General features: G+C 44.0%; 2 protein-coding genes across 2 annotated transcripts in view; both read right to left on the bottom strand.

Annotated features, from left to right (window-relative positions):
• Positions 1 to 20,315, bottom strand: part of LOC105891675 (apoptosis inducing factor mitochondria associated 3) — a 28,304-nt gene extending 7,989 nt beyond the window's left edge. The window contains exons 1-10 of the mRNA XM_012817856.3: positions 19,679 to 20,315; positions 12,312 to 12,541; positions 6,102 to 6,318; positions 5,676 to 5,785; positions 5,097 to 5,206; positions 4,949 to 4,993; positions 4,752 to 4,848; positions 4,190 to 4,302; positions 3,674 to 3,760; positions 2,346 to 2,437 (exon numbers count right to left, since the gene is read on the bottom strand). Of these exons, the coding sequence (XP_012673310.2) occupies positions 2,346 to 2,437; positions 3,674 to 3,760; positions 4,190 to 4,302; positions 4,752 to 4,848; positions 4,949 to 4,993; positions 5,097 to 5,206; positions 5,676 to 5,785; positions 6,102 to 6,318; positions 12,312 to 12,342 (902 nt within the window). The 5' untranslated portion in view covers positions 12,343 to 12,541; positions 19,679 to 20,315. The remainder of the gene's footprint in view (positions 1 to 2,345; positions 2,438 to 3,673; positions 3,761 to 4,189; positions 4,303 to 4,751; positions 4,849 to 4,948; positions 4,994 to 5,096; positions 5,207 to 5,675; positions 5,786 to 6,101; positions 6,319 to 12,311; positions 12,542 to 19,678) is intronic.
• A 2,519-nt stretch (positions 20,316 to 22,834) lies between these two features.
• On the bottom strand, positions 22,835 to 24,046 carry LOC116221147 (putative claudin-24). The gene has a single exon (XM_031570965.1). The coding sequence runs from the start codon at positions 23,984 to 23,986 to the stop codon at positions 23,330 to 23,332; it is 657 nt and encodes a 218-aa protein (XP_031426825.1). The 5' UTR covers positions 23,987 to 24,046; the 3' UTR covers positions 22,835 to 23,329.
• Positions 24,047 to 24,700: the final 654 nt, after the last annotated feature.

Raw genomic sequence — 24,700 nt, 5'->3', positions numbered from 1 at the left:
GCAAGAATTTTGCAAGATTTAAATAGTAAGGAAATGACCACGGTGTAGGGTAAGTACTGCATTCTTAGAGTGAGAGTGGAATCTAACCAGACAAAAAAAAAATGCATGCATCAAGCCCTGAGAGAGAAGAGTAGGACACTCTTATAATATCAGTACACTGAAATAATATCAGTCAAGCATGTGATTAAAGGAACAGCGATGTCAGCCGACTAATCAGCTGACTAATCTGAAGGATTGAAGGCTTCGGGGAACAGCCACACCCTATTCTAGTGTGTAGAGAAGGGAGAGCGCAGTCACCCCACCCGGACTTGAACCCGGGTCTACAAGGGTGCCAAACTTGCACTCTGACAGCAACGCCAAAGAGCCAGTCTCGATGGCATGGCAGTCAGGGCACATACTCATCTGTGGTGACGGCACTACATGGAAAATGAAACCAGAGTAGACACAGCCACAGCAAACAAGGCCAGGAATATACAGTACCAGTCAAAAGTTTGGACACACCTTCACATTTTTTTGAGAAGTGTTTTCTTTACTTTTATTATTTTCTACATTGCAGATTAATACTGAAGACATTTAAACTACGAAAGAACACATATGGAATGATGTACTAAACAAAAAAAAGTGTTATCTACCGTGTAGAAAATAATAAAAGGAAAGAAAAAAACTTCTCAAAAAATGTGAAGGTGTGTCCAAACTGGTACTGTAGCTGTCTTCCGTCGTGGAGCAGGCATGGATCTTCACAAGAACCAAGAGAATTGGTGGAAGCTGAAGCCTGCCTGATCACCTCTTTTGATCTCACGCCATGTATGTTGTTTGGGCATTTCAGGTTGTGTCTGTGGATGTCAAGGCGAAGACTGTGACTTTTCAGGATGGCTTCAAGATGGAGTACAGGAAGCTGCTCATTGCTACAGGAAGCAAGTAAGTCTTGTTTGACTTCCTGTTACACTAGCACCTCTTTTGTAGCGGACGCAGCGGCATTTTGGGTCGAACAGAGAGGCAAAGACACAGACCTACAACCAATGAGAAGAAGCCCATAGAATCAGTTTTAAATATGGAAAGAGCTTTAAAAAAAAGAGCTTCTATGATTTCTACTGTGTCCCACAAAGGTCTGCTGTGAAGAAACAAGACACACGCAGAGCACCAGAGTAGGTGACATCCTGAAATGAGAAACATTATAGTTACACAGGTCCTATTCACCGAGCCATTTAGACTTCGGATCTCAGAGGCAGAGGAATCAAGTCAACAACTGTTATAAAGCCCTCCTGTGGCACACTAGGAGACAGGGGACAATGTACAACCAACTCATTAAAGGACTACAGCTGCAGGATAAGAAAAAAGTGGAGGAAGATAGTGAAGATGGAAGACTCCCCAGAAACCTACACCCAATTAAACGAACTCCGAACACAACACTTCCCTTAATTAACAAAGAAGTTCTGTTGGACGGAAGCGGTAATTCACACAAACACCTGGCCCAACATCTGGAAAACACCCCTGAACCTTCCACCCCACCACAGGGGCGCATCACTAATCTTAACCAATCACAGACTTAGTTGCATAAGTACCAGGCAGCCCACTTAGTAGTATCCAATGAGTGACTACATACTAAGATGTACCCAATGACTATCTGCTTATTAACATAGAACCACTCATGGTAGGCCACAACGCACAGTGAAATGAGGAGTCCACCTAGGAGGACTGAGTTTGAGTCACATGGTCCTGAATATAATAATAATAATAATAATAATGGATTTTATTTGTATAGCACACTTTAAAATACAAAGAAATCTCAAGGTGTAGTATAGACAGTCACAACAACAATAATACAAAGTAATAGAAGTGCTAATGAAGTGCAGAAAATAGGATAATATAATATACCAAAAAAGATAATAAATTAATTTAAAATAATTAATAAGATTATAATGAGATCGAATAATATGGATTAAAAACAGAGTCATTTTGGACAGAGCAATTAAAACAATGCATTCTAAAAACAACACAGAAAATAAACTAAAACAAAGACCAGGACTTTAGGTGAAGGCAGAGATAAATAAATGGGTTTTGAGGTGTGATTTAAAAGCAGTGAGGGAATCTAAGGCCCTCAGATGTCACAATACAAGTGAATAAACCACAGAACATAATACAAATACATTTCAATCAACTGTATTCAAATATACATGCATATGTGCATTCAAATAACATACATGCAACACATGTAATGTTTAAATACAGATTTTCAGTGGTATGTCCAAACTGGTCAGTTGATGATCTAGACCAGAATGTCGTTCACATCTGTCAAGGCAAGAGCCTGAGACAGCTAGTGTAACAGGAAGTCAAAAAAGACTTACTTGCTTCCTGTAGCAATGAGCAGCTTCCTGTACTCCATCTTGAAGCCATCCTGAAATGTCACAGTCTTCGCCTTGACATCCACAGTCACAACCTGAGATGCCCAAAATGGGATGGTAGAGGAGAGTCATATTGACATTCATTCTAAAAAAATCAAAAATCAAATAATAGACCACTTTGGGGGATCAATAATAGCTCTTAATCTCTGCACGTAAGGTATTAGCCGCCAACCTCTGAAGGTGTGTAACATTAATGTTGTGATGAGGTAAGCAAGCAGATATTTAAATTCACAAAATCTTACATTTTTGTTGATGTAAGGCCATAAGTCCCTATAATGCCTTAAGGGAGGAGAAGTTAATGTCTCTAGATAAGTGATATTCACCTCAGGTCTGCAAGTATGCAAGTGAATATTGATAACAGATCTCTTCTGGTCAGCATGTCTTTAATGTACAGGTTGCAAGATATTCCCAGGATAGCATGTGGCATGCCATAGTATAATGAGTTTGATGCTTAAATAATTGTCAGTGCATCATGTGTGTGTGTGTGTGTGTGTATGTGTGTGTGTGTGTGAGAGAGTGTGTGCGGGTGTGTGTTGTATGACTGATTTTCTGATATTCTGTTTCTAACCAGTCTCTGTTCTCTCCCTTATAGAAGGACCTTTACCTGCAAATGCTGTTGGCTGTGATAACATTGTTGCCAGCCTATTTACCCCTAATATAAACAAATGGCGTAGTTTACATAGTTTTCTGCTTCATTGCATTTGCCTTATAATAGCAACCTTATGAGGATACTGCATAAGCACTAAGGTGTTCTACAACCAGTACTGAAGAATGCTGGCTCTCTCCATTTTTATCCACTATTATTTCAGTGTATGTCATGTATGTACCATCATAATAATAATAATACGTGTATGAATCCATGTGCGTGCTCCTGATTGTCTCTCCTCCTTCTCTCCTCCCTTCCCTTCTGCAACCCCTTCTATCTCTATCTCTCTACCTGGCCAACCGTAAGCAGATGGGTCCCCCCTTTGAGCTGGGGCTCTGCTCAAGGCTCCTTCCTGTTAAAAGGGAGTTTTTCCTTGGCCCAGTCACCTTAGTGCTTGCTCAAAGGGAGTTCATGCTCTGGGCTCTGTAAAGTTCCTAGAGACAATTTCAATTGTTATTGGCGCTATATAAATAAAATTGAATTGATACATTTGCATAGGGGAACTGTATTAGCAACAAATCTTTTCAGATGTTAGATCTCAGCACGTGATCTATGCATGTAACTACAGCTAATAAGTATTGGATGTTGTCAGGGACTAAAGTCAGGAAGAGAGTGGTGGTCTTACCTCCTTCTCTGTGAGCAGCTCAATATCATGGGTCTGCAGGAACTCAGCGGAACGGAGCCGTAGCTGTTCTGCTGTGCTCTCCAGGGACTGGGGAACAATCATTTCATAAGCGTCAAAAAGTGCTAAAAACATGTTATGAATAAATAAATAAATAACTGCTAATATGACAAAATCATTTAGGGTGTATGGTTTATGTTAATTTGGTGATATGTTGGTTTTTTATTATTGTTTATTCAGTTAGCCTATTGTTTGATTGACACAGCTTCCCAACATTATAATAATAATAATAATTAATTGTATTTATATAGCACACTTTAAAATACAAGGAAGACTCAGTGTACTTTACAGGGTTAAACAATCAATCACAGTAATAAAAAAAAGTTATAAAATCGGATAATATTACATTTAAATAAATAAGAAATACAATTTAAATAATTAATAAAATCATAATGAACATAGGTCATAAATATGCTCTGGGACTTAAGTCTCTGGTGAGTGGTAAGCGTCTGTACAAACCTTACTCAGTTTTGGTCTGTCAAACGGCAGATGTTTGTCCATGGTGACCATGACGATGCGATCGGTGAAGCCCTCCTGTCGTAGCGTCTCAGCACAGACCAGTCCAGCTGGGCCTGGGAACGGAAGAGAGGGAACGGGAGAGAGGGAAGGGGAGATAGGGAAGGGGCTCTGTTGTAGCTGACAGTTGTAGAGGACTGATACAGGTTTCCTTTTATGTACGTATACAAGTTTGTTGGGTTCAGCCGTATGGTTATACTTCTCGAGTCTTAAATCAGTCTGAGAATCAAAATGATTGACAAAGAACACGGAGAGGACTTTTTCTAGGACTGGGTAGAATGGAGAGCGGATGGCAATGGCAAAAGTATACACCCTGGAATGCAGAATCTGTCAATGAGTTTAGACTTTACATTTTTTATTTAAAACGTGGTTAATGCTAATCATTGTAATATGGAAAACATAGCTTTTAAACTTCAAAGTTACTTAAATTGTTGCTTATCATTTCAATAGTGGCACCATGGCACATTGATATGGTGGTCAGATGTTTCTCTAATGTTTCTCTCACCTGCTCCAATGATGAGAACATGGCTGAAGCCCGTGCTAGAGTTGATGACAGCTGAACACTTGGACATGGCCTGTGTCCGTCTTTGTGTTTGTAGCGCCTGGGCAGGAAGTGAGGTCACAAAGTTAATGAGCCAGTTATACAACACCCTCCGACTGAAGTGAATTTGTACAGTACCGCAAACACAGAGGGAATGTTACCTGCTTGTTTGCTCGAATGATCACCCTGTCCTTTTCAACTCTAACCTGAACCAAAGAGAGAGAAAGGGCACAGGTCCATCTTTAGTTCCCCCATACTGAGTGTGCTGCGCATACCTCAGGGTGAGAGATGAAGACAAAGGAAGGTTACCTGAAAGATGGGTAGACTATCAAGGCCTGGGAAGTCTTCAATGTCTCCCGTGGCGATGTTGAAACATGCACCATGCCACGGACACCGAATACGCCCTTTAGATAGGACACCTGGAGGAAACGGCAAAACTTGCGGTGAGAGCATTCCCTGTAGAGGCCGTAGCTTAGAATGCTTTTGGCAGGAACAGGGTTCTTCCAAGAACTTCCACACAGAGAATTGTCTGTACAAAAAGTTTTTTTAACCTCTACAAGATCCAGTGTAGCGGACATAGAATTGTCTGACGCAGAATTGTCAGAAAGACAAAAAAGATTATATTTGCTAGGTTGTTAGAGTAAGCTTTATGTAGATGTTTGGTATCTCTTAATGGTTATTTTTTGTATCTTTTTTTAAATAATTTTGAATAAGTACATGAGTAAGTGTTACATGAGTAAACGTTCACATTATATGCCATGCAGAAGATGCACATTTAAATGTTAAACAGTTTGCCTGGGGAGAGAAAAAGGTCAGCGAATGATAGATCGCTCTCCCTAATGAGCACTGTAACACCATCTGGCATCTGAACAGGGCAGATCTCCTCACCTTTGACCAGCGGTGCCCCATAGTGTGGGCACTTGTGCCCGATGGCAGAGAACTCTCCGTGCTCCTTTATGAGCAACGCTCTGCCTGTCCCCAGGTCCACCTCTCGCATCCTGTGTGAGGGACAAGAACCTTGAATATTGGTTGTGTATCATAGAACTAATCAAGATGGTATCCTCCTGGCTGTTTAGAAAAGTGTTGTGTACTGTCCGTTTAGTCATGGCGTATCTGCTATGTGACATACTGTATGTTATAGAAATAATTGCTAAATAAATAAACAAGCAAATCATCATGGCTATTCTATCTGTTTCAATTCACTTAAAAAAAAAACGAAATTCTGCCATATTCATCCTTCTGTGCTTGCTTAATGATGACCAGTGACCTAATCCTCAGTGCACAGCATGGTACCACACAGCTCGGTGGCCTTACTGTCCATTCTCCAGGTCCTTCACATGGCACACGGTGGCCTCCACATAGTCCCTGGGCTTGTGTGAGGGCCTGAAGGTGGCCGAGGCGTCCTCATCGGAACCGTGGCCCAGGGCTCCGTTGGGTCTGCTGTCGGAGAAGGGGCTGGCCTTTCCGTTTGGAGACATCACATCGGCCTCTTTCTCTTTGTCCAGCAGGGTGAGCTCCACCTTGACCTCTACTGCAAGCAAAGGACAGGCTCAAAACACATCTTCCCTCACCGGACTGGTTTGTATGCATGTTGGTTGGTTGATAGATTTTTTTCTTTAAGGTTATAGTTATAATTAAGGTATTAAGTAGACACGTTTGTTCAAAGCGACTTATAAAAACATTGGATAAAATCAGTAAAGACAACAATGAAAAAATTATAACAAAACTCATAATGAAGTTAAATTATATTATTACAACAACAACAACAATAATAATTATTAGTGTTGTTGTGGTTGTCGTTGAGAGGGGGAATAGAGCTGAATCATAGCATTTAAATGAGCTGGTGCCGATCCAATAGGCGAGAGTGAGAGATTACATGTGTCCCCTTTGGCTGATCCAAAACCTAATGTGCCACCCCATTCTGAATCATCTGCCATGGTCTCACCACGCATGAAGGCAGGCCTGTTAAAATCGCATCGCAATAGTTTAGCTTAGAAAGAACCAGGGCCTGCACAAGAAGTAGTGTAGCATATTGTGTGAGAGGTCTGATCTTCCGAATGCGAACCGGCAAGATCTCGAGAAAGAAGCTACTACGCACTCAGAAAAATGAAGTTGTCAAGTTTCATGCAGTTTTAGTTGGGGTCAATGAAGATATGAATATTTTGTCAGGATAGAAGCCGAATTGGTTGGGAATTCAAGGAGCTCAGATTTCAGAAGATTGAGCTGAAGGTGACGATCCCTCATGCAAACTGAAATATCACTGAAGTATGCAGAAAATTCAAGCCAATACTGTGGAGTCGTCTGGGAGGAAAAGACAAGTACGGTAGAGTCCACATAACAGCAGTAAAAGGAGAACTCATGGGAACGGATGATGTCACCTAAGGAAGTGGTGAAAATAGAAGCAGGAGCGGTCCAAGTACCAAACCCTGAGGTACACATGCAGAGGTGGTGAGATTTGGACACTTGTCCCTGCCAAGACGCTCTGAATGAATGTCAACTGAGGCACGATTCAAACCAACTGTGTTCTCTCCGCAAAATTCCCAGTTCGGACAGCATAGAGGGGAGGATGTCATGGTTCACTGTGTCAAAGGCTCCTGACAAGTCTAATAAAATCAGACCCTGTGACTGAGAAAAGACTGTTGCTGCTCTCAATGCTTCAGTCGCAGATACAAGTGCAGTTTCAGTAGAATGACCACTCTTAAAAGCAGACTGCTTAGGGTCTAGCGAATTATTCTGAGGCAATTAGTCATACATTTGCTCGAAGACAGCCTTTTCAAGAATCTTTGACAACATCTGGTAATGTTGCTATCATGGAACTGCCAAGCAGATAAGAGGAGGCCACCATGATTTTATGTACCAAGTTCAACGCCACAAAATAAAATTAAACTAATCTGTTGAATATAATAATAAGAATAATGACATTTATTTTGTATGCACATCACATAAACCGTACTTCCTGAGAGTCTGCATGTTTCCTGACTGAAAGAGAGGTCCCATTAATCATTGAAGTGACAGCTCACGCCATTAAGAGATGGCAGTGGCAAGCTCATAAATATGCAGCACATGCCAACAATGGCTCCTCCAAAGAAAGCATTATTAATATGTTACACAACATCCCATACAATGTCAAGTGTCCAATCACCATGTAGGACATTTATCTGTGTGAGAGTATTGTCATGCCATGCCCTTGATGAATTAGGCTCACGGCACAGGATACATACTAGGTAAGGCTGTTTAAGTGTTAGCACTCATTCAGTCGGTGTGGTTGAGGAACCGTTAACAGTTGATAGCAGCACTGCTTAAAGGGAACTGCCTGGACTGACCATGTTCTCTCTTTGATTCTGTCAGGGCTTACAAATAAGCACTGAAATCACCCTCTGAAAAAGCTATTAAGGAGAAGAAGAGTGAAGCCTTTCTGTGTCATAATGTGTAAGACATTTGTGCCGTTCTGTGTCCTAATGTGGGAGACATTTGTGCCGTTCTGTGTCCTAATGTGGGAGACGTTTGTTCCGGAGCGTTGTCTTGTTCTTTTGCTCTTGTTTTGCTACACTCATCTCTTGTGGGATTTTCTTCCTCTGAAAAAGTGATTGTGTAACCGTTTTTTTCACTCTGCAGCAGTGAGAGGAGAACTCTCCTCAGCCGGAAAAATGTGCTGACCGTCCGCTTCTTACGACTTAATCTGGCTGGAATTCCAGCCTGCTGTGCGACTCTTAATTAAAATGAACGGAAAATCATAAGAGTGACTGTAGTAAATGCAGGCAATGAAACGAGAGAGAAAAAGCCATCATGGGCTCAAGGGTAGATCTGTGTTTGAACTGACGTTTGGTACAGGGCTGTGAGTTGGGTTGGGGGGGGGGGGGGGGGGGGGGGTTGGCAGTGTCAAGGGTAGATCTGTGTTTGAACTGACGTTTGGTACAGGGCTGTGAGTTGGGTTGGGGGGGGGGGGGGGGGGCAGTGTCAAGGGTAGATCTGTGTTTGAACTGACGTTTGGTACAGGGTTATGGGTTGGGGGGGCGCTGTCTAAACAGGGGAATCTCCACTGCAGAGAGCAGACATGACAGTTTGTCAGTCTGTGCCAAAATCGCTTTATACAACGACAGGGTGCCAACAATGTTGGCATCTCACAGCCAGTCACAGAAATATTGATATTCATTCATGAGTTCATTGATAACCCATAAGGCCTGATTCTAGGGCCTTTCATTTTGCTTTCTAATTCTGTTCTGGCCAGAGAGCGCCGCCACACATCCACACATCCACACATCCACACATCCACACAGGTCTCAATCTCTTTTTACTGACTTTCCAGACCAGAGTAAATCCAATCTGGATTTAAACAAACAGTAGTTTTTGGAGAGCTTATTAGCTATAGTCTTTTTTTTTCCAGGCTGCTTTAGAGCCTGTGAGTTTGTTCAGGGAAGTGGATTGTTACCACAGGATACAGTATTCAGATTATAACCTCTGTTTACTGACACAGGAGGTGAACTAGATTCATTAACGGTTACCTGTAAGTTTATCAATTCCTATTTAGCATGCTTTACAAAGCAGTGATCCAGGTCAGCAGCAGTAGGCATATTACACTCGCCACTTCATTAATCTGAAATGTGTTCAGTTATTAAATCAATGTGTTTTACTTGTGAAATAATATATAGACTCGGCCACTCAAAAATACTCTACCTCCCATTTATATGAAATATTGGGCTCTCAGCTAATACAAATACAGAGACCTTACTAAATCATCTTTACACTCTACCTAATTATTCCTTTGGTTTGACCATGACAAGTGTCTTTAACACGTTACTCATTAACGATGCTATGACTTCTGTTAGTCTCCTTTACAAGCTGCCTCTGATTTTTGAGGCACACCTGGTTGTGACAGACACAGACACATGATACTTATATTATATATTATTATTATATTACATATTTGTTGGCATTATGCTGACTATGACATGGCTATGGTGTGTGCGGGGCCATTTTGAGGCATATGCCAGCTGTAACAGCCACAGGCCTGTAAGGGTGCACATGTCACAATCAATGTCAATGCCACAGTGGAACACTCACACATGGAGAGACAGACCGAGTATAGTGAATCCCAAGTGTACTCTATATCCACTTAATAGAATCACCATAGCAAGATCCTTTAGCGCAGCGGTTCCCAAACTTTTCATGGCAAGACTCCTTTGACAATGAAAAAATATGTATCAATAAATGATTTAATAATTGCCGCGTACCCCTAACACCGCGGTGCAAAGACTGAGAGGCTCATTTAGCCTATAACCTGTTAGATACCCATAAGCTGCCAAATAACTCTAACAGGTGCATAATGTTATTATAAGTGTCTGACAACATGAAAAGGATCCCTACAGAGATAGGCCTGTGTCTGTTTACCTCAATAGCTGTAAAGGGCGGATGTTAATGATTTGTTTATGTTTATGTTACTCATGAATTAAACTTTATATCCAAAGCAATCTAAATATTGCCCAATTCATCAGTTTGTATGAATGAAAAATGTAGTGTTCTATTTTTTGCTAACGTTAACTAATTCATTTAATTAATATTACGTAATGGGACCTCAAAGAAAAACGTTAAAGTAATCTCCAGTTATTTTATATTTTTTTGCTGAACGTCATGGAATTTATGCATTCATGTAATGGGTCTCAAAATAACAAGATTTACATTTACATTTACATTTAGTCATTTAGCAGACGCTTTTGTCCAAAGCGACGTACAAGGGAGAGAATATTCAAGCTACGAGCAATAGAACCTGGTGTAACAATAAATAAGTGTAAAGCAAGATACACAAATAAATGTACCAAAATCATTTAACATTGGCTGAACCGTCATTCATCATCCATGTCAATCAATTCATGCCAAAAATTGTGAAATGTGTGGAAATTCAGGAACGAGGACTATACCACTACGAGGACTATACCAACCCCACCATGAAAGAGTACAGCAGAGCTGTCAGAGCTTGTCCCAACCACCAAGTTGCTACGACACACTGTGAGAATGAGGTAACACACAACACAACACAACACAACACAACACAAACACACTGTGAGAATGAGGCAACACAACACAAACACACTGTGAGAATGAGGTAACACAACACAACACACTGTGAGAATGAGGTAACACAACACAACACACTGTGAGAATGAGGCAGCGCAAACCAGGCCAACTCACATCCCACATTCTAGTGGTTCACAACAGAAAACTGTCATGCAAAATGTCAGTCACTGTAGCGAAAGGAGAGAGCAGTCACCCCCCGCTCACGTGTCGTGATGGCACTCCGTCACAGTCACACTGAGGCTTTGTACTTATGTAAGAAGGTACAAGCGACGTCTGACATGCAGTTGTCTTGGCACTGGTGCTGTCATCTCTGTTAGTCTTGGAGTGAGTCACTCTAAACACAAATATCCTGCCGAGTGGCATGTCAAATATCACTTCTGGCCATGCCAGTGGCACCAGAGTGTAAGATGCTGTGTTAACATGTGCCGCTGCTGGGGGTCCACTGGATTGGTGGATGACCTTGAGCGATAAAGATGTCCTCATACTCACACTGTTTAAGAATTAGTGAACCATGACAGCTACAGAGTATTTAGCATCTGTTTAAAAAAACAACCGCTGTAATTGTCCAATCTCATATTCTGGACCCGGCTGCAATGTGATCTCTCTGCAGAACACCTTTGAGACTCTCACCGTAGTATCACATTCTATGCCCTATGACCTCAAGACCTCTTTCATTTCCCTATTAAGCAACCGCGGCATTATTAGCATGGGTGGCTATATGTGGTGGTGAAGTGGGACAAACCATATCCCCTTTTTTCATCACCTTGACTCAGAGAACAACTCTCCACCTCCAGGTTCTCACAATATATATATATATATATATATATATATATCTGTTAAGAGCCTTTTTGGCCCAATCTAAAATACACTGCGCGCACATAGCAACTGGACATAAAAAACAATCCATCGCCCTCCCACTGTGGCCTGACTGCTATGTCGTTGTTCTGCTCTCCAAAAAAGCCCCCCCCCCCCCCAGAGCAGAACAGCCCACACCAACCCCCCCCCGAAGCAGAACAGCCCACCCCCCCAGGAGCAAAACAGCCCACACCAACCCCCCCGGAGCAGAACAGCCCACCCCCCCACCCCCCAGGAGCAGAACAGCCATTGCATTGAGCAGCCAGGCTCCAGGGCCCGCCCACCTGACAGCCACTGGCCTCTTTCTTCTCAGCCATCAAAAGAAGGAACAGCAATCACATTGTGCAATATTTGAAACCATACTCATATTTTTAACCATGTAATCCTCTTGAATGCAGTTGCAGTAGAGAGCATTAAAATTCCTCCTCCTCAAAAAACGCCTATGCTGTGTAGAGGGCTGTCAGGCAAGCCATTTCTGTGACCTATATATAGCTGGGTGCCAATTATTTCAGGATTTGAAAAGGGGGTAGGTTAAGTTATTTTTTTGTTTAAATGGAGGTAAGGGGGGCGTGGGGGTGTGGGGTGCTGGAGGGTCACCTGGTTTGGGTTTGGAGAGGCATCCTCCCATGGTGGGCCCAGGGTGAAGCCAGGAGGCCCGTTTGAAGCAAGGCCAGGGAAGGAGGAGGTAGGGCTGGGTCAGATCTTCAGGTTGGGCCCCTGGGCTTGGGGGTGGTGGTGGTGGTGGTGGTGGCTGGAGTGCTGGAGGGGTGGTATCAGGGTCTGCAGGTCCAGGTCTGCCATTGCAGGCATCAGTCGCTCCGCATTGCCTGCAGGTGGGAAGACAACAAGCTGCTGAGACAGCTGAACGCTTTGCACAGCACTGGACGTCTGCTTAAAGCTCAACAGCACAGCAAAGAAAGAGGGAACCTGCAGCTCTCGTAAAAGTGTTTTCAAAGGTGTCACTGAAGCTGTTGTTTCATGAACCACTAAAACACAGGCACAGATTATGTGAGCTAGTAAGATATCAACTAGCTTGTTTGTGGATTTATGTGTGTTTTTAGTGGGTGGTATAGTGTGTAACATGTTTGTTTTGATCAAACTGTGATAAGAAAATAGATGTGTCCATTCTCCCCAGAATGCAATGCAGCTAAGCCATTAAATAGGGGTGCAGTCCACAGCAGCAGCCAGATTAGTGTAACCTTCTTTATTTATTATTATTATTATTTATTATTATTTATTTACCTCAACCTCTACAATAGAGCCCACAGCCCCACAAGCATGTTAATACTCCATTCCTTATTTCCATAGTAACACCAGACCCAGACCCAGACCCAGACCCAGACCCATCACTCCACAGTGTTTGTGTGTAAACACTCACATATTTAGAGTAGAAAGAATCTCAATTGAAAGCAGTCGTCCTCTGTTGTGCACACACAATAACAAAATAATGTGATCTACCTCACGGTAAATATTTACGCAGTGCTGTTCCCCTGGGGTGGGGACGCGAGGATGACCGCATTCGGTTCGGTCGAGTCATAAGGTCATTATTGCTCAACGGGCCGACACACAAAAATGAACCCCTGTAGCATAGGGGCGACAATGGTACAGGAGGTAGATAAGTCGGTTAGTAATCAGAAGGTTGCTAGTTTGATTCCCTGTCGAAGCGTCCTTGAGCAAGACACTGAACCCCTAATTGCTCCTGACGGCAGTGTGCCATCAGTGTAAATGTAAAATGTGTACACATCCTTGTAAGTCGCTTTGGATAAAAGCGTCTGCTAAATGTAAATGTAGCATTGTATTACTGTGACTTTTTTAACCAGTTGATGGAGCGTACTGTAAGGGGAAGATGGCCACAGGAGACCCAGGTGAAGCTCTTCAGCTTGTACATGAACATGTAAGAGGAATCAGGACTGAGTGCTCATTTGAATACGGGTGGGAAGACGTATTTTATCATACTGAGCCATGATGACATTTTCCTTTTCAGGAAGACTGTTCGGTCTATGCTGATGAATAATGAATGCAGAGTTTACTGAGAGCATATGTACAGAGAGACACTGGGGGGGGGGGGGGAGAGAGAGGGAGAGAGACAGAGAGAGAGAGAGAGGGGGGGGAGAGACGCTATGGGGACAGAGAGAGATAGACAGAGAGAGAGAGAGAGAGAGAGAGAGACGCTACGGGGGACAGAGAGAGAGACAGAGAGAGAGATGCTACAGGGGACAGAGAGAGAGAGAGAGACAGAGAGAGAGAGAGATAGAAAGAGAAGAGAAAGAGAGAGACAGAGAGAGAGAAGAGAAAGATTTGTTAAATAAAGCATAGAGGAGTAACCTTGTATATGGATAAGCTGCAGCAACTATGAGATCCTGGAACCCCCGTCCTTACCATGTCAGAGACACAATGTCCCCCATCCTTACCATGTCAGAGCCACAATGTCCCCCATCCTTACCATGTCAGAGACACAATGTCCCCCGTCCTTACCATGTCAGAGCCACAATGTCTGCCATCCTTACCATGTCAGAGCCACAATGTCCCCCATCCTTACCATGTCAGAGCCACAATGTCCCCCATCCTTACCATGTCAGAGCCACAATGTCCCCCATCCTTACCATGTTAGAGCCACAATGTTTCCCAAATACGCCAAGCAGGGCCATCCAAAGGGCCTGCATCAGCACAAGTGTCACTGGAAATCACACGCTTAGAATGACATTGCCTGGGCTGACACCGCCGGCCTCGCTGTTCTGTTTCATATCAAAGAATTAATCCCATCGCGTTAAAGCTGCGTCATCTGGGACAGGAAGGGGCAGAGCTGACAGGCGGAGGGATTTTAGGGGAGACTTCGGGCTCGGCGCTGCAACCATTTAAACAGCTATGACAAGGCTTCTTCTACCCCAGTGGGATGTTGTTCTGTCACAATACTTTCCCTGGTGACAACTTTAAAAGTGAGTTCCCTTTGGCCCCTCGTCTGAACCGCTTGGGCCCTCCACATGGGCTGCTGACATTTAAAGAAAGACACGGTGAGGGACGTCAACTTCACAGGGTAACACAAAGCATGGGGCGGGGAGGGGGGTGAAGGGGTTAATAAGGTGTCTTGGCTCATGGGACAGAAAAAAAGAAAAATCCACGGCCGTGTGCCAGAATTGAGTCCCCTTGAATGCGAATATCTTAGCAACCATTTCCGGGGGGGCAATGGTTCAGAGTGACTCAAGGAGCCCAGAACAGACCTATCAGGTCTGTTATCCTACTGGGTGTAAAATGCCTGTGTGTGTGTGTGTGTGTGTGTGTGTGTGTGTGTGTGTGTGTGTGTGTGTGTGTGTGTGTGTGTCTGTGTGTGTGTGTGTGTGTGTGTGTGTGTGTGCGTGTGTGTGTGTGTGTGTGTGTGTGTGTGCGTGTGTGTTTGTCCCATGTGCGTGGGTGAGTTGGTATGTTAGTGCACCTCCTTGCATGTCTGTCTGTGTGTGTGTGTGTGTGTGTGTGTGTGTGTGTGTGTGTGTGTGTGTGTGTGTGTGTGTGTGTGTGTGTGTGTGTGTGTGTGTGTGTGTGTGTGTGTGTGTGTGTGTCTGTGTGTGTGTGTGTGTGTGTGTGTGTGTGTGTTCACATCATTTCATAGAGAGCAGCAGTGGTAATTGGCAGTGTTTTTCCATGCAGCAGCCGAGAAATAGTCACATATTAACATCATTAAGACATCCATTAACTTCCTGACACCAGGCTTCCACAACTGCTCTGAGAAGTTCCTCCATGTTACAAAACGGAGGGAGGAAAAAAATCCCTGCAGCCATGCTAATTAACCTTTTCACCGCTGCTAAGGTATTTCACCCACACAATGCTAAAGCTGGGATATTTCACCACAGACACTAATGTGTATAAAGAAGAGTGAACCAAGCAGTGACAGACTGGTAGGTGTCCCACATTAAGTGCAAGTGTTTGATTTGTAAGGCAACTTTTTTGACTAAAACACAATACAAAAGGTCCATTAATATTCTGATCACACCACAGTTCTCCTTAAAGTGAGGAAGAAAGAGAGAGGGGGGGGCGGGGGGGGCAAGGGCTGCTCAATGAAGGAGTAGTCAACAGTGTGCTCCCACACTAAACAAAACAGGGAAGAATCCTGGGGTAGTGAGCTGGCAAATTAGGTGTCATCAGTGCTCCTGTTCATTTCTTACGTTTTTCTCAACTGATCACTTTCTGGTCACATGTCAACATCGAACAAGCACACTGCTAGTTATTATTTTATCATTCAAATTTAAATAATTAAATAATTATTTTAGAGTTTCACAGCTTTTGAGCATCATTTAAGTAAACAGCCCAACAAAGTTGAGTGTCTTATTTTCGAATGAGAACTAAAATAGAATGCATTCCTCTATGTTCAACAAACGTTTTTTTTAAACACAATAATACTCTACCCTTGGCAGAAGGAGGGCATCCGAGTCCCTGCACAACTCATAACATCTCCATAGCAACTGCAGTTCTGTGCTTGCATCCTTTTCCTGCTGCATTGGAGTGTTATTTAACCTCACTGGGTCAAATGAAACATTGTAGCAAACATCCAGCTCTAGCATCACATGACATATATTATTTACAATCAAAAAGTACAGTGGGGCCTCTATTGTGTGAAATGTTCTTGATAGTCTTCCTGGGGTCCTAGCAAGCTGAAGATATTTCACTCCAACTCGAAGTAGGTTAAGCAGATTTGGTCTTCACAACATATGACGCAGATTCCACACACACACACACACACACACACACACACACACACACACACACACACACACCGTATCCCACCCCCACCCTCAGTTTCTCCCTGTTGGGCCTTTTTCCCAAGCAGGGCTAATACCCTTTCAAGCAAACAAGCTGTCAGCTTCGCTAACTTTCTCGCAAACCTAATGCTGTTTACTGGAATGTACATGGGGGAATTAGCAATGAATGTGGAGCAGACTGATGTGGGGTCAGCATGCTAAGCTAAGTGGCAGGTAGGAAACACGACCTCAATGCCTGCATCGCTAGGGGATAAAATAGCAAATAGCAAGCAAGTGCTCAAAAAACACCTGCCAATGCCAAAGTGTCTACAAAACCAGAAGAAAGGAAGAAAGAAAAGGTTTGGGGGTCTTTCAAAGGATTAACAGTGAATAGTTTAAATTTCGAGCTGATGTACATTCCAGGTCTAATAATGTACAAACTACCTCTCTGTGACCTGATCAATATAATGTGCACAGGTAAAGAGGGAGCATGTGATTTCCCCGTCCCCATAAGCCAACGTTCAGGCTTCTCTCTAAATACAAGTGTTGCCTGTCACCACTATATTATGGTGGCATTATTATTAGAAGCATATGCATATACTATATGCTAACCATGATTCCCTATGTGTAATTCACCCCAGACAAGAGAACTGGTCTCTCATAGCATTAAAAAAAAAGTCTCTCCATGTTAAGACTTTGGACCCACGGGACAAGAGACTGAGCACTGGGTAGTGGTCTGTTGAAGGACAGAGATAATGACACGCTTGGTGATTGTCAATGTTGATAAACACCGTAGTGGTCAAGAGAAGAATGCTTTATAGAGCTACCAAGACAACAGACCAATCAACAGCCAACAAAGTCTTCTTTCAGCAGTGTGTTTTGTGTAGAAACAGGTAACACACACACACACACACACACACACACAATGGGAAAAATGAATTGACACTTGCGATTACCTGAAAGGCCAAACACAGTGATGTGTGCCCTCAGGGTACATTGCCACCGCAGTCTCAATGGCTCCAGCCACTCAACTGTGTTAGTGTAATGTGTTGGCCTATCTCAATCTTCCGACCCCTGTTCCCCAGGTAAATGAGGCACTGGTTAAATATTATGCCTCTTGCTTTGATCTAGAGGTGATAAGGGGAGACATTCGCAAGAGGTAAACGCAGCACTTGATCCCCCCCCCCCCCCCCCCCACACACACACACACACACATACACACACACACACACACACACACACACACACACACACACACACACACACACACACACACACACACACACACTCCCCCACTCCATCCGTGTGTCCCACATCTTCACAATTGCCTCTCTTTCTTCACGTTCGTTTACACGAAAATAAACCATAAGAGATCCTCCACAGATTATGGCGTCCCGCAGCTGCTTGCACAACAAGCGGAATTTACCCCGAGCTCCGGACTCCAGCGTGCTAAAATAGAACTCCTTAGAGGAGCAACATTTGCTGTTGTGGAAGTTCCACAACTCTCAGGTATTTTTTTCATGCAGCTGGGTACAATGTTAAGAAAACCATTTCATTCTCCCAACAACCTGGGGGGTTTAACACATTTTTTTTTATCCAAATTGAAATGTTAATTATTGTTCATACATTTCTCTGGTACTCAGAAATCTAGTTAATTCCTTAGGCAAATACACAGAGGATTCTGAATTGGCAGGAAAAAAAAGATAAATCGTACCAGGTTGTAATTTTCACAGGACGGAAAGCGGCTTTGGACTGACTTGTGTTATATCTTCGGGCTTCCAGTATTACACTGCAAATGTATAATAAACATTGGATTACAGCTAATCAGATTTCCACAATAATACACACCAGAATAAGAAACAATTCTGCATGGCAACTAATGGTATTGGTGTGACTTGTCTACATGCTTGGTTGCATGTTCTGCTAGAGTAATACCAGACTGCAGGGGACCTCTCTTTGTTTTATGGGCTTTCACTAAGCCACAATCCCCAATTCACATGATCAGTGAATACATTACGTCTAAAAGGTGAATTAGCGACAATCGCGCCCCATTTTGACCATAACCTCACTCAGCCTTAACCCAACTAAAAGAACTGGCATCCATGACGAGCCCAGGACCTGGAACTGAGGAATAAGGGCTTTGGGATCAGCTTCCCTGAGAGGAGAATTTCATTTTTGAATGGAATGGATGGAGTCACAAGCTGTTTTTTCCATCGCAAAAAGGGCACTAGAGTTCATGTGGTTGAGCTTGTGATGGAATTCGCTGCCTAACTTGTGCTGCAGTCGTGGGTAAGGGAGGCCACGTGCAGAGGTGGTTATCCATCCATATTTCTCGTACCAACCACTTAAGATCAGACACAGCACCAAGAACTGAGATTGATGTAAGCATACACCAGGACCTCAGAGTGAGGAGGGGGAAAGCCCATTCACAACCACCATCTGCTTCTAATGTGTCGTTGTATTTATTTATTATTTTAAGAAATTCATTATTTATCCAACACTACAAAATTGAATCTATTCCAGTGACAGTATTTCAAGCCATTTTAGTCCTAGACAGATTGCTGTAGCAATCCACTGGTGACAGCTAGCAGTGACTAGAAGCATCCAGATCTTTCAGTGTGTCACTACACTAAATCATCGAGGTCAAGTCAAAGCATTTACATTGACAGGTGCAAGTATGAAAGCCAAACGCCAGAACGACATTACACCAGGTAATGACTCCGACCACCATTAGCCAATAACAGAGAGAGTATGGACAGTCATTGCTTACACATTTAGACGAAGATGGATGGCGCTCTGTCTTCCCTGTTCTTTAAAACCTTCAACTGCATAGCTGTAACTAAAGCTGTATCTCTCTCTCCCCTGTTCTCTCTGTGTATGTGGGCATGTGAAAGTTTTTTTTTTTTTTTGTTAAAAATTAATTTAGTTCATTTAAGTACGTTTATGGAAACAAAGGAATTCATGTAATTTGTCTTGATATGTCAAATCTGTCTGTACACAAAACCGAGCAACTTCCTTGTCAGAGCAGTGTGGGATGTCTTAGCGTCGCATACCACAGACACAGCAATTACAGTTCCTGACAAATCAAGTAAACATTCTCCAAGTTCATCAGCAAGCATTTGAACTGATTCTGTTAATTCATCACCATAATTCCCATCCATACCAAAAGAAACAGAGATAGAGAGAGGGAGAGAGAGAGAGAGAGAGAGAGAGAAAGAAGAGAGAGCTACTCACCCAAAGCCTGTCTGAAGCAGGTGCACTGAGGTCCTGTCACAGTCCCCGGTGTTTAGCCAATCCTGCGGAGTGCGCTAACATACTAGCACAGATCCCCCCTCAAGACACAATCCCTGCCCCCGGTGGGTCTGCCTTCTTCCCACTGAGTACTCCCGACCTGTGTCTTCCTGTGCTCAGCTCCTGTTGTCTCTTTCTCTCTCTTTCTCTCTCTCTGTTTCTCTCTCTCTCTCTCTCTCTTCGTTTCTCCCAGTCTTACTCACTCCTTTTCTTTCTCTCTTCTCCCTCGCTCCTTCTGTTTCTCTCTGACTGCAGTGGATGCAGTTGTTCCACACAAGGGGCTGAGTCCCAGTGAGAGAGCTCCACAGCACAGCACAGCACAGCACAGAACAGAACAGAACAGAACAGAACAGAACAGCAGCAAGAAGCAGTTAGTGGTCACACTGTAAGCTCCTTTCTCTCTATCACCCTCTCTCTCTCTCTCTCTCTCTCTCTCTCTCTCTCGCTACTGTAGCCCTCCAATGCAGCACCAGGGCTCTTTGCCAGTTTCTCAGCTGTATGCAGTATTGATGGAGTTGCTTAGGGGATGCTAACACAGCATGAATTCACAGACCGCTCTACTTTCCCCTCCCCTCTCCTCTCTCTCTCTCTCTCTCTCTCTCTCTCTCTCTCTCTCTCTCTATTTCACCTCTCTCCCTCTCTCTCTTTCACCTCTCTCCCTGTTTCATTCACTCTGGCATTTTGATCACTCTCTGCCCCCCCCCCTCCCCCCTTTCACTTTTCTGTCACAGTTTGTCTCGCTTTCTCTCTCCTTCTCATCTCACATGGGTCTCACACTGTCTCTCCCTTCCTCATTTCTCCTTCTCATCTCACATGGGTCTCACACTGTCTCTCCCCCTTCCTCGTTTCTCCTTCTCATCTCACATGGGTCTCACACTGTCTCTCCCCCTTCCTCGTTTCTCCTTCTCATCTCACATGGGTCTCACACTGTCTCTCCCCCTTCCTCGTTTCTCCTTCTCATCTCACATGGGTCTCACACTGTCTCCCCCTTCCTCGTTTCTCCTTCTCATCTCACATGGGTCTCACACTGTCTCTCCCCCTTCCTCGTCTCTCCTTCTCATCTCACATGGGTCTCACACTGTCTCTCCCCCTTCCTCGTTTCTCCTTCTCTGTCTCACACTCTCCTTTCATCCCTCTCTCCTGATATCTCTCTCTCAGGTTTTATTTTTTTAGTTACTCTGAAAAGCAGGGGTGTCGCATTCCCTTTAAGCTTGATTCGTCCCTCTGTCAGGTGTTGTCTGTGTCTCACCCTTAAATGAGAGTCTTGACCCGTCTCCGTCTGTCCACAGGTCTGTTGGTGGTCCCTCCGGCCGTCTGTCCACACTGACCTGTCCTCTGGGTATGACCTCAGGGGATTCAGTGAGCAGAGACACTGACCAGCATAGTGAGTGTGCAGACTCTGCTCAATGCAAATGTATTCCAGAGAAGGCCACCAATGTCACTTTTCACATTCATGTCATGCTCGATCACTGGTGATGAGATCACTCTTGTGAGATTACACTGTGATTGGGACAAATCATTACCATTAGTTGAGTCATTTTGTCATGGGCTTCCTCAGGAGTAGACACACCCCTGGATGAGTGAATGTGAATATTTGTGTGACAAATGTGGGAGAGAAACATCAGGTTTGTTCGGCTTCCAAACTGCAGGGTGCTTTTGTGAAGGAATGGAAAGTTTTTACAATGTAATCTTGAAGTGGTTGTCACAATGATTCTCTCATGTGGTCCCCCGTCCTGCCAAGGCGCCGTAGAGATTTAGTGCGATTTCGTGCTTGTTTTCTTGGACTTCTAAGTGACTCTCAGGTTAGAGTGGGAGGCACAAGCTGACTACTAACGCCTACAAGACTACAAGCAAAGATTACAAACAAATCCCTTCAAAAATGTGTTGCATTTTTTTTTCACTGCTGCAGTAAGCAGTCTGTATGGCATCCACTCACTAGGCTCTCTGCTGGTCATCAAAGGTATTGCACACTGGTATTTGCCAGCAAAACTGGATCAAGTCATAGGGATCCTTGTGGTAGAGAGGGGCAAGACATTACCGATGCCCTCCCCTCCGGGGCAAGAGGGACACATGACATATGACATCTACATTAGTATCTACATAGTATAGCACGTATGTTCATGAAATAAACATTAATTAGAGAAAGGTCAGTTTGTGAGTGAATAATTTATTGATAGTAGCAGCTTTGCTAAATTCTAATGTCAGCACCCTGCAATGTTGTTATCTCTCCAGTAGAACCCCCCGATGACTAAAATCAATGTCTGATATTAAGACTTAGCTCCACTGTTTGAGACCTCGGGAAATGTGTTAAAAATTAATGAGGCCGATTGGCTGTTTGTCCTTTTAAGATCAATATTGTGGTGTTAAAACAGAATAATTTCACTCCCTCTTGCAGTGTCAGATTCTGTGCAACTCATTACCCTGAAGGCAACAGCCGACACTAAGAGGCTGTTTGTTACAATTTGCTTCTTTCGCTGCAGACACCCACCATCAGATAGCAGGGGAGCGCTTGTATCATGTTCAGTAATAAACTGGTCAAACTGAAGGGAGTGGGGGGATGTCGTTCAATTACTGTCATTCACAAAGCTGTGTGTGTGTGGTGTGTGTGTGTGTGTGTGTGTGTGTGTGTGTGTGTGTGTGTGTGTGTGTGTGTGTGGTTTAATTTCTGCCATTGATACACATTTTATTGTCAACTGACTGGACTACTTGTTTGTCCATTTCTACACAGCCAAAAGTTCTATTTATATGATGGTGAAGGGGCTTTAGAATTCTATTTTTTCCTCTCTATTTCTGTTTACAACACTTGCATAGAGTATGTTTTACCGTGTGTAATTTATGTTACAAATTGCTAAACGGAATCAGCATTAAAGAAAGAGAACTGCAAGCACAGCTAAGCAGCACTGGATTCAATCATTCTTTCTTTCTTCCTTAAATTGTGTTTACGGAGTCGTCCTGGCAACCACAGAAAATAAGGAAGATTTCAATTAAATGGAATTTGAATATATCTGTTAAGTTGAGACATCATTTTACACACAGATAGAATAGTCATATTGCTGCAGTAAAAAGAAGAAAACGCGTTCTAAAGTATTTTAAAGTACGGAATGATTTCATTTTAATGGGTTTGCAAGTAAAATATAACACTCAACCTGACCCGGTGGACATAAATCCTGTGCTTTGGATGAGAGCAGGAGAAGAGAGATCCCTACAATCTCAGACAGGCATAGACGGTGCACAGAGAATCATGCTGAGCTTTCCCAAATTTACAGATGATGCAGGTTTTCTAGGAGGCACTCTGAAATACTTCAATGCTCAGCAAGCTTTAAATTACACTGTTAAAAGGTCAAATGAAAATTACCTTTGCGTGTCCATTCAACAGAGGTAAAAATACAGTTTTGCCATAAAATATAACTTTCGGATTTTTTTTTTTACATTAAAGAAGTAAAACATTTTCTTGCCATTTTATAATTCTGGAAGCTAGATATTCGGATAGGCTTTCAGCAGTGACTTCCAAATGTCCTGCAACTGACCTTGGTTTCATTAATCTTAAAGCTCAGATAGTTATCACGCCCAGTCCTTCAACGGCGGCGAATCAATCTATAGGACCTCTGTCTTTAGGTAGTACTGTGTCCTTGGTGTCTCCTTCGAGAAGGCTAAATCTTCAGCCTGCTCCGCCTCGTAATCCCCCATACATACAGCCACGAACAAGAAAGACCCACCAACCACCAGAAGGAGTCCCGCGATCCACCCGGAAAACATGGCCTCGCCAAACTCCCAGCGCGGCACCACGTCGGGGATGTTCTCATCCCAGAACTCCACCACAGTCAAATAGGCCACAAGGGACACGGGGGCCAGGGTGGTGAGGCCCGACACCCAGATGAGGACCCCTCCCGTGATGAGCAGAGCCCTCTTCAGTCGCCTGTGTCCCGCGCCGACGTTGACTCCCTCCAGCCCGAAGAATGCCACCAGCACCCCCAGCAGCCCCGTGCCTATGGAGATGAACATGAGCGCCCGCGACGCTAGCTTGTCAGCGCTCAGCGCCAAGGTGGACTCGTAGGCTTTGCAGTGCAGGCCCAACTCCTCTGTGAAGATGCACATGTGCCACAGCCCCTCGTACCAGTTCTCCATCTCGTTCAGGTCCGAGTTGAGGGTCTTCCACAGGGGCAAGAAGAACGTGACGAACGAGGTCACCAGTCCCCCGAAAGACACGAAGAGGGACACTCTCTCCACGAGCTTGGTGGTTAGAAACACCATCCTTCTCTCTCGTCTTGCTCTTTCACCTCCGCTCTCTCGCTCTCTCGCTCTCTCGCTCTCTCTCTCCTCTGTGGCCCCACTTTCCTTTCCAACAGGAATTAACATGCCACCCGATGGTCCCTCCCTACATGTCTGTATCCTTAGCCCATCCCATCTTGGCCCTTTTCCACTAAACTTTTAATAAAGATGCACTTGATTGACCGCCACATAAGCCAAGGCCCTGGAGGCATTTCAACAGACATTCTGTCTTGTCATGCCGATAAATATCGTCAAGGACAACAATGGGCACTCTTTGGACATGAAAGTGGATATGTCCGGCCCTAAACTGGACGGTGTGTGCACACAAAAGTCTCCAAGGATGGAAACTCGAGTCCGCTGAGCCTGAAGGAGCAAGCCCCAAAAGGGGAGAAAAGAAAAGCCCTTCAAAAGCGTATTTCCAAAGGGCTACGCTCCTTCTTTTGAGCAGGTGCCATAGTCCTCCCTTTCATACTTTTCGAAAAGCGTACGGATGACCAAAAGAAGGGCCGGTGGGAAGCTTGTTCCCCGATGTCTCCCTCCATTCGCTTCGGAGGGGATCTGCAGAAAGCCTGTTGGCTTGCCAGAAGGCTCAGGTGTCGCACCCGTATGAATGGCAGCTTGTGCTTTAACAGCACTAGGCCTCCCAAAAGCCTAAGACACTTAGCCAGCTTCTGGTTTGATTTCCACCGGCAAACG

Source organism: Clupea harengus, chromosome 7, assembly GCF_900700415.2.
Source record: "Clupea harengus chromosome 7, Ch_v2.0.2, whole genome shotgun sequence".
NCBI lineage: Eukaryota > Metazoa > Chordata > Actinopteri > Clupeiformes > Clupeidae > Clupea > Clupea harengus.
Note: the sequence above shows the minus strand (reverse complement) of the source record. Positions and strands in the feature narration are given on the sequence as shown.

Bases quoted from the DNA above. Each gene is read 5' to 3' on its own strand.
- LOC116221147 (XM_031570965.1), bottom strand. From the start codon at position 23,986: ATGGTGTTTCTAACCACCAAGCTCGTGGAGAGAGTGTCCCTCTTCGTG.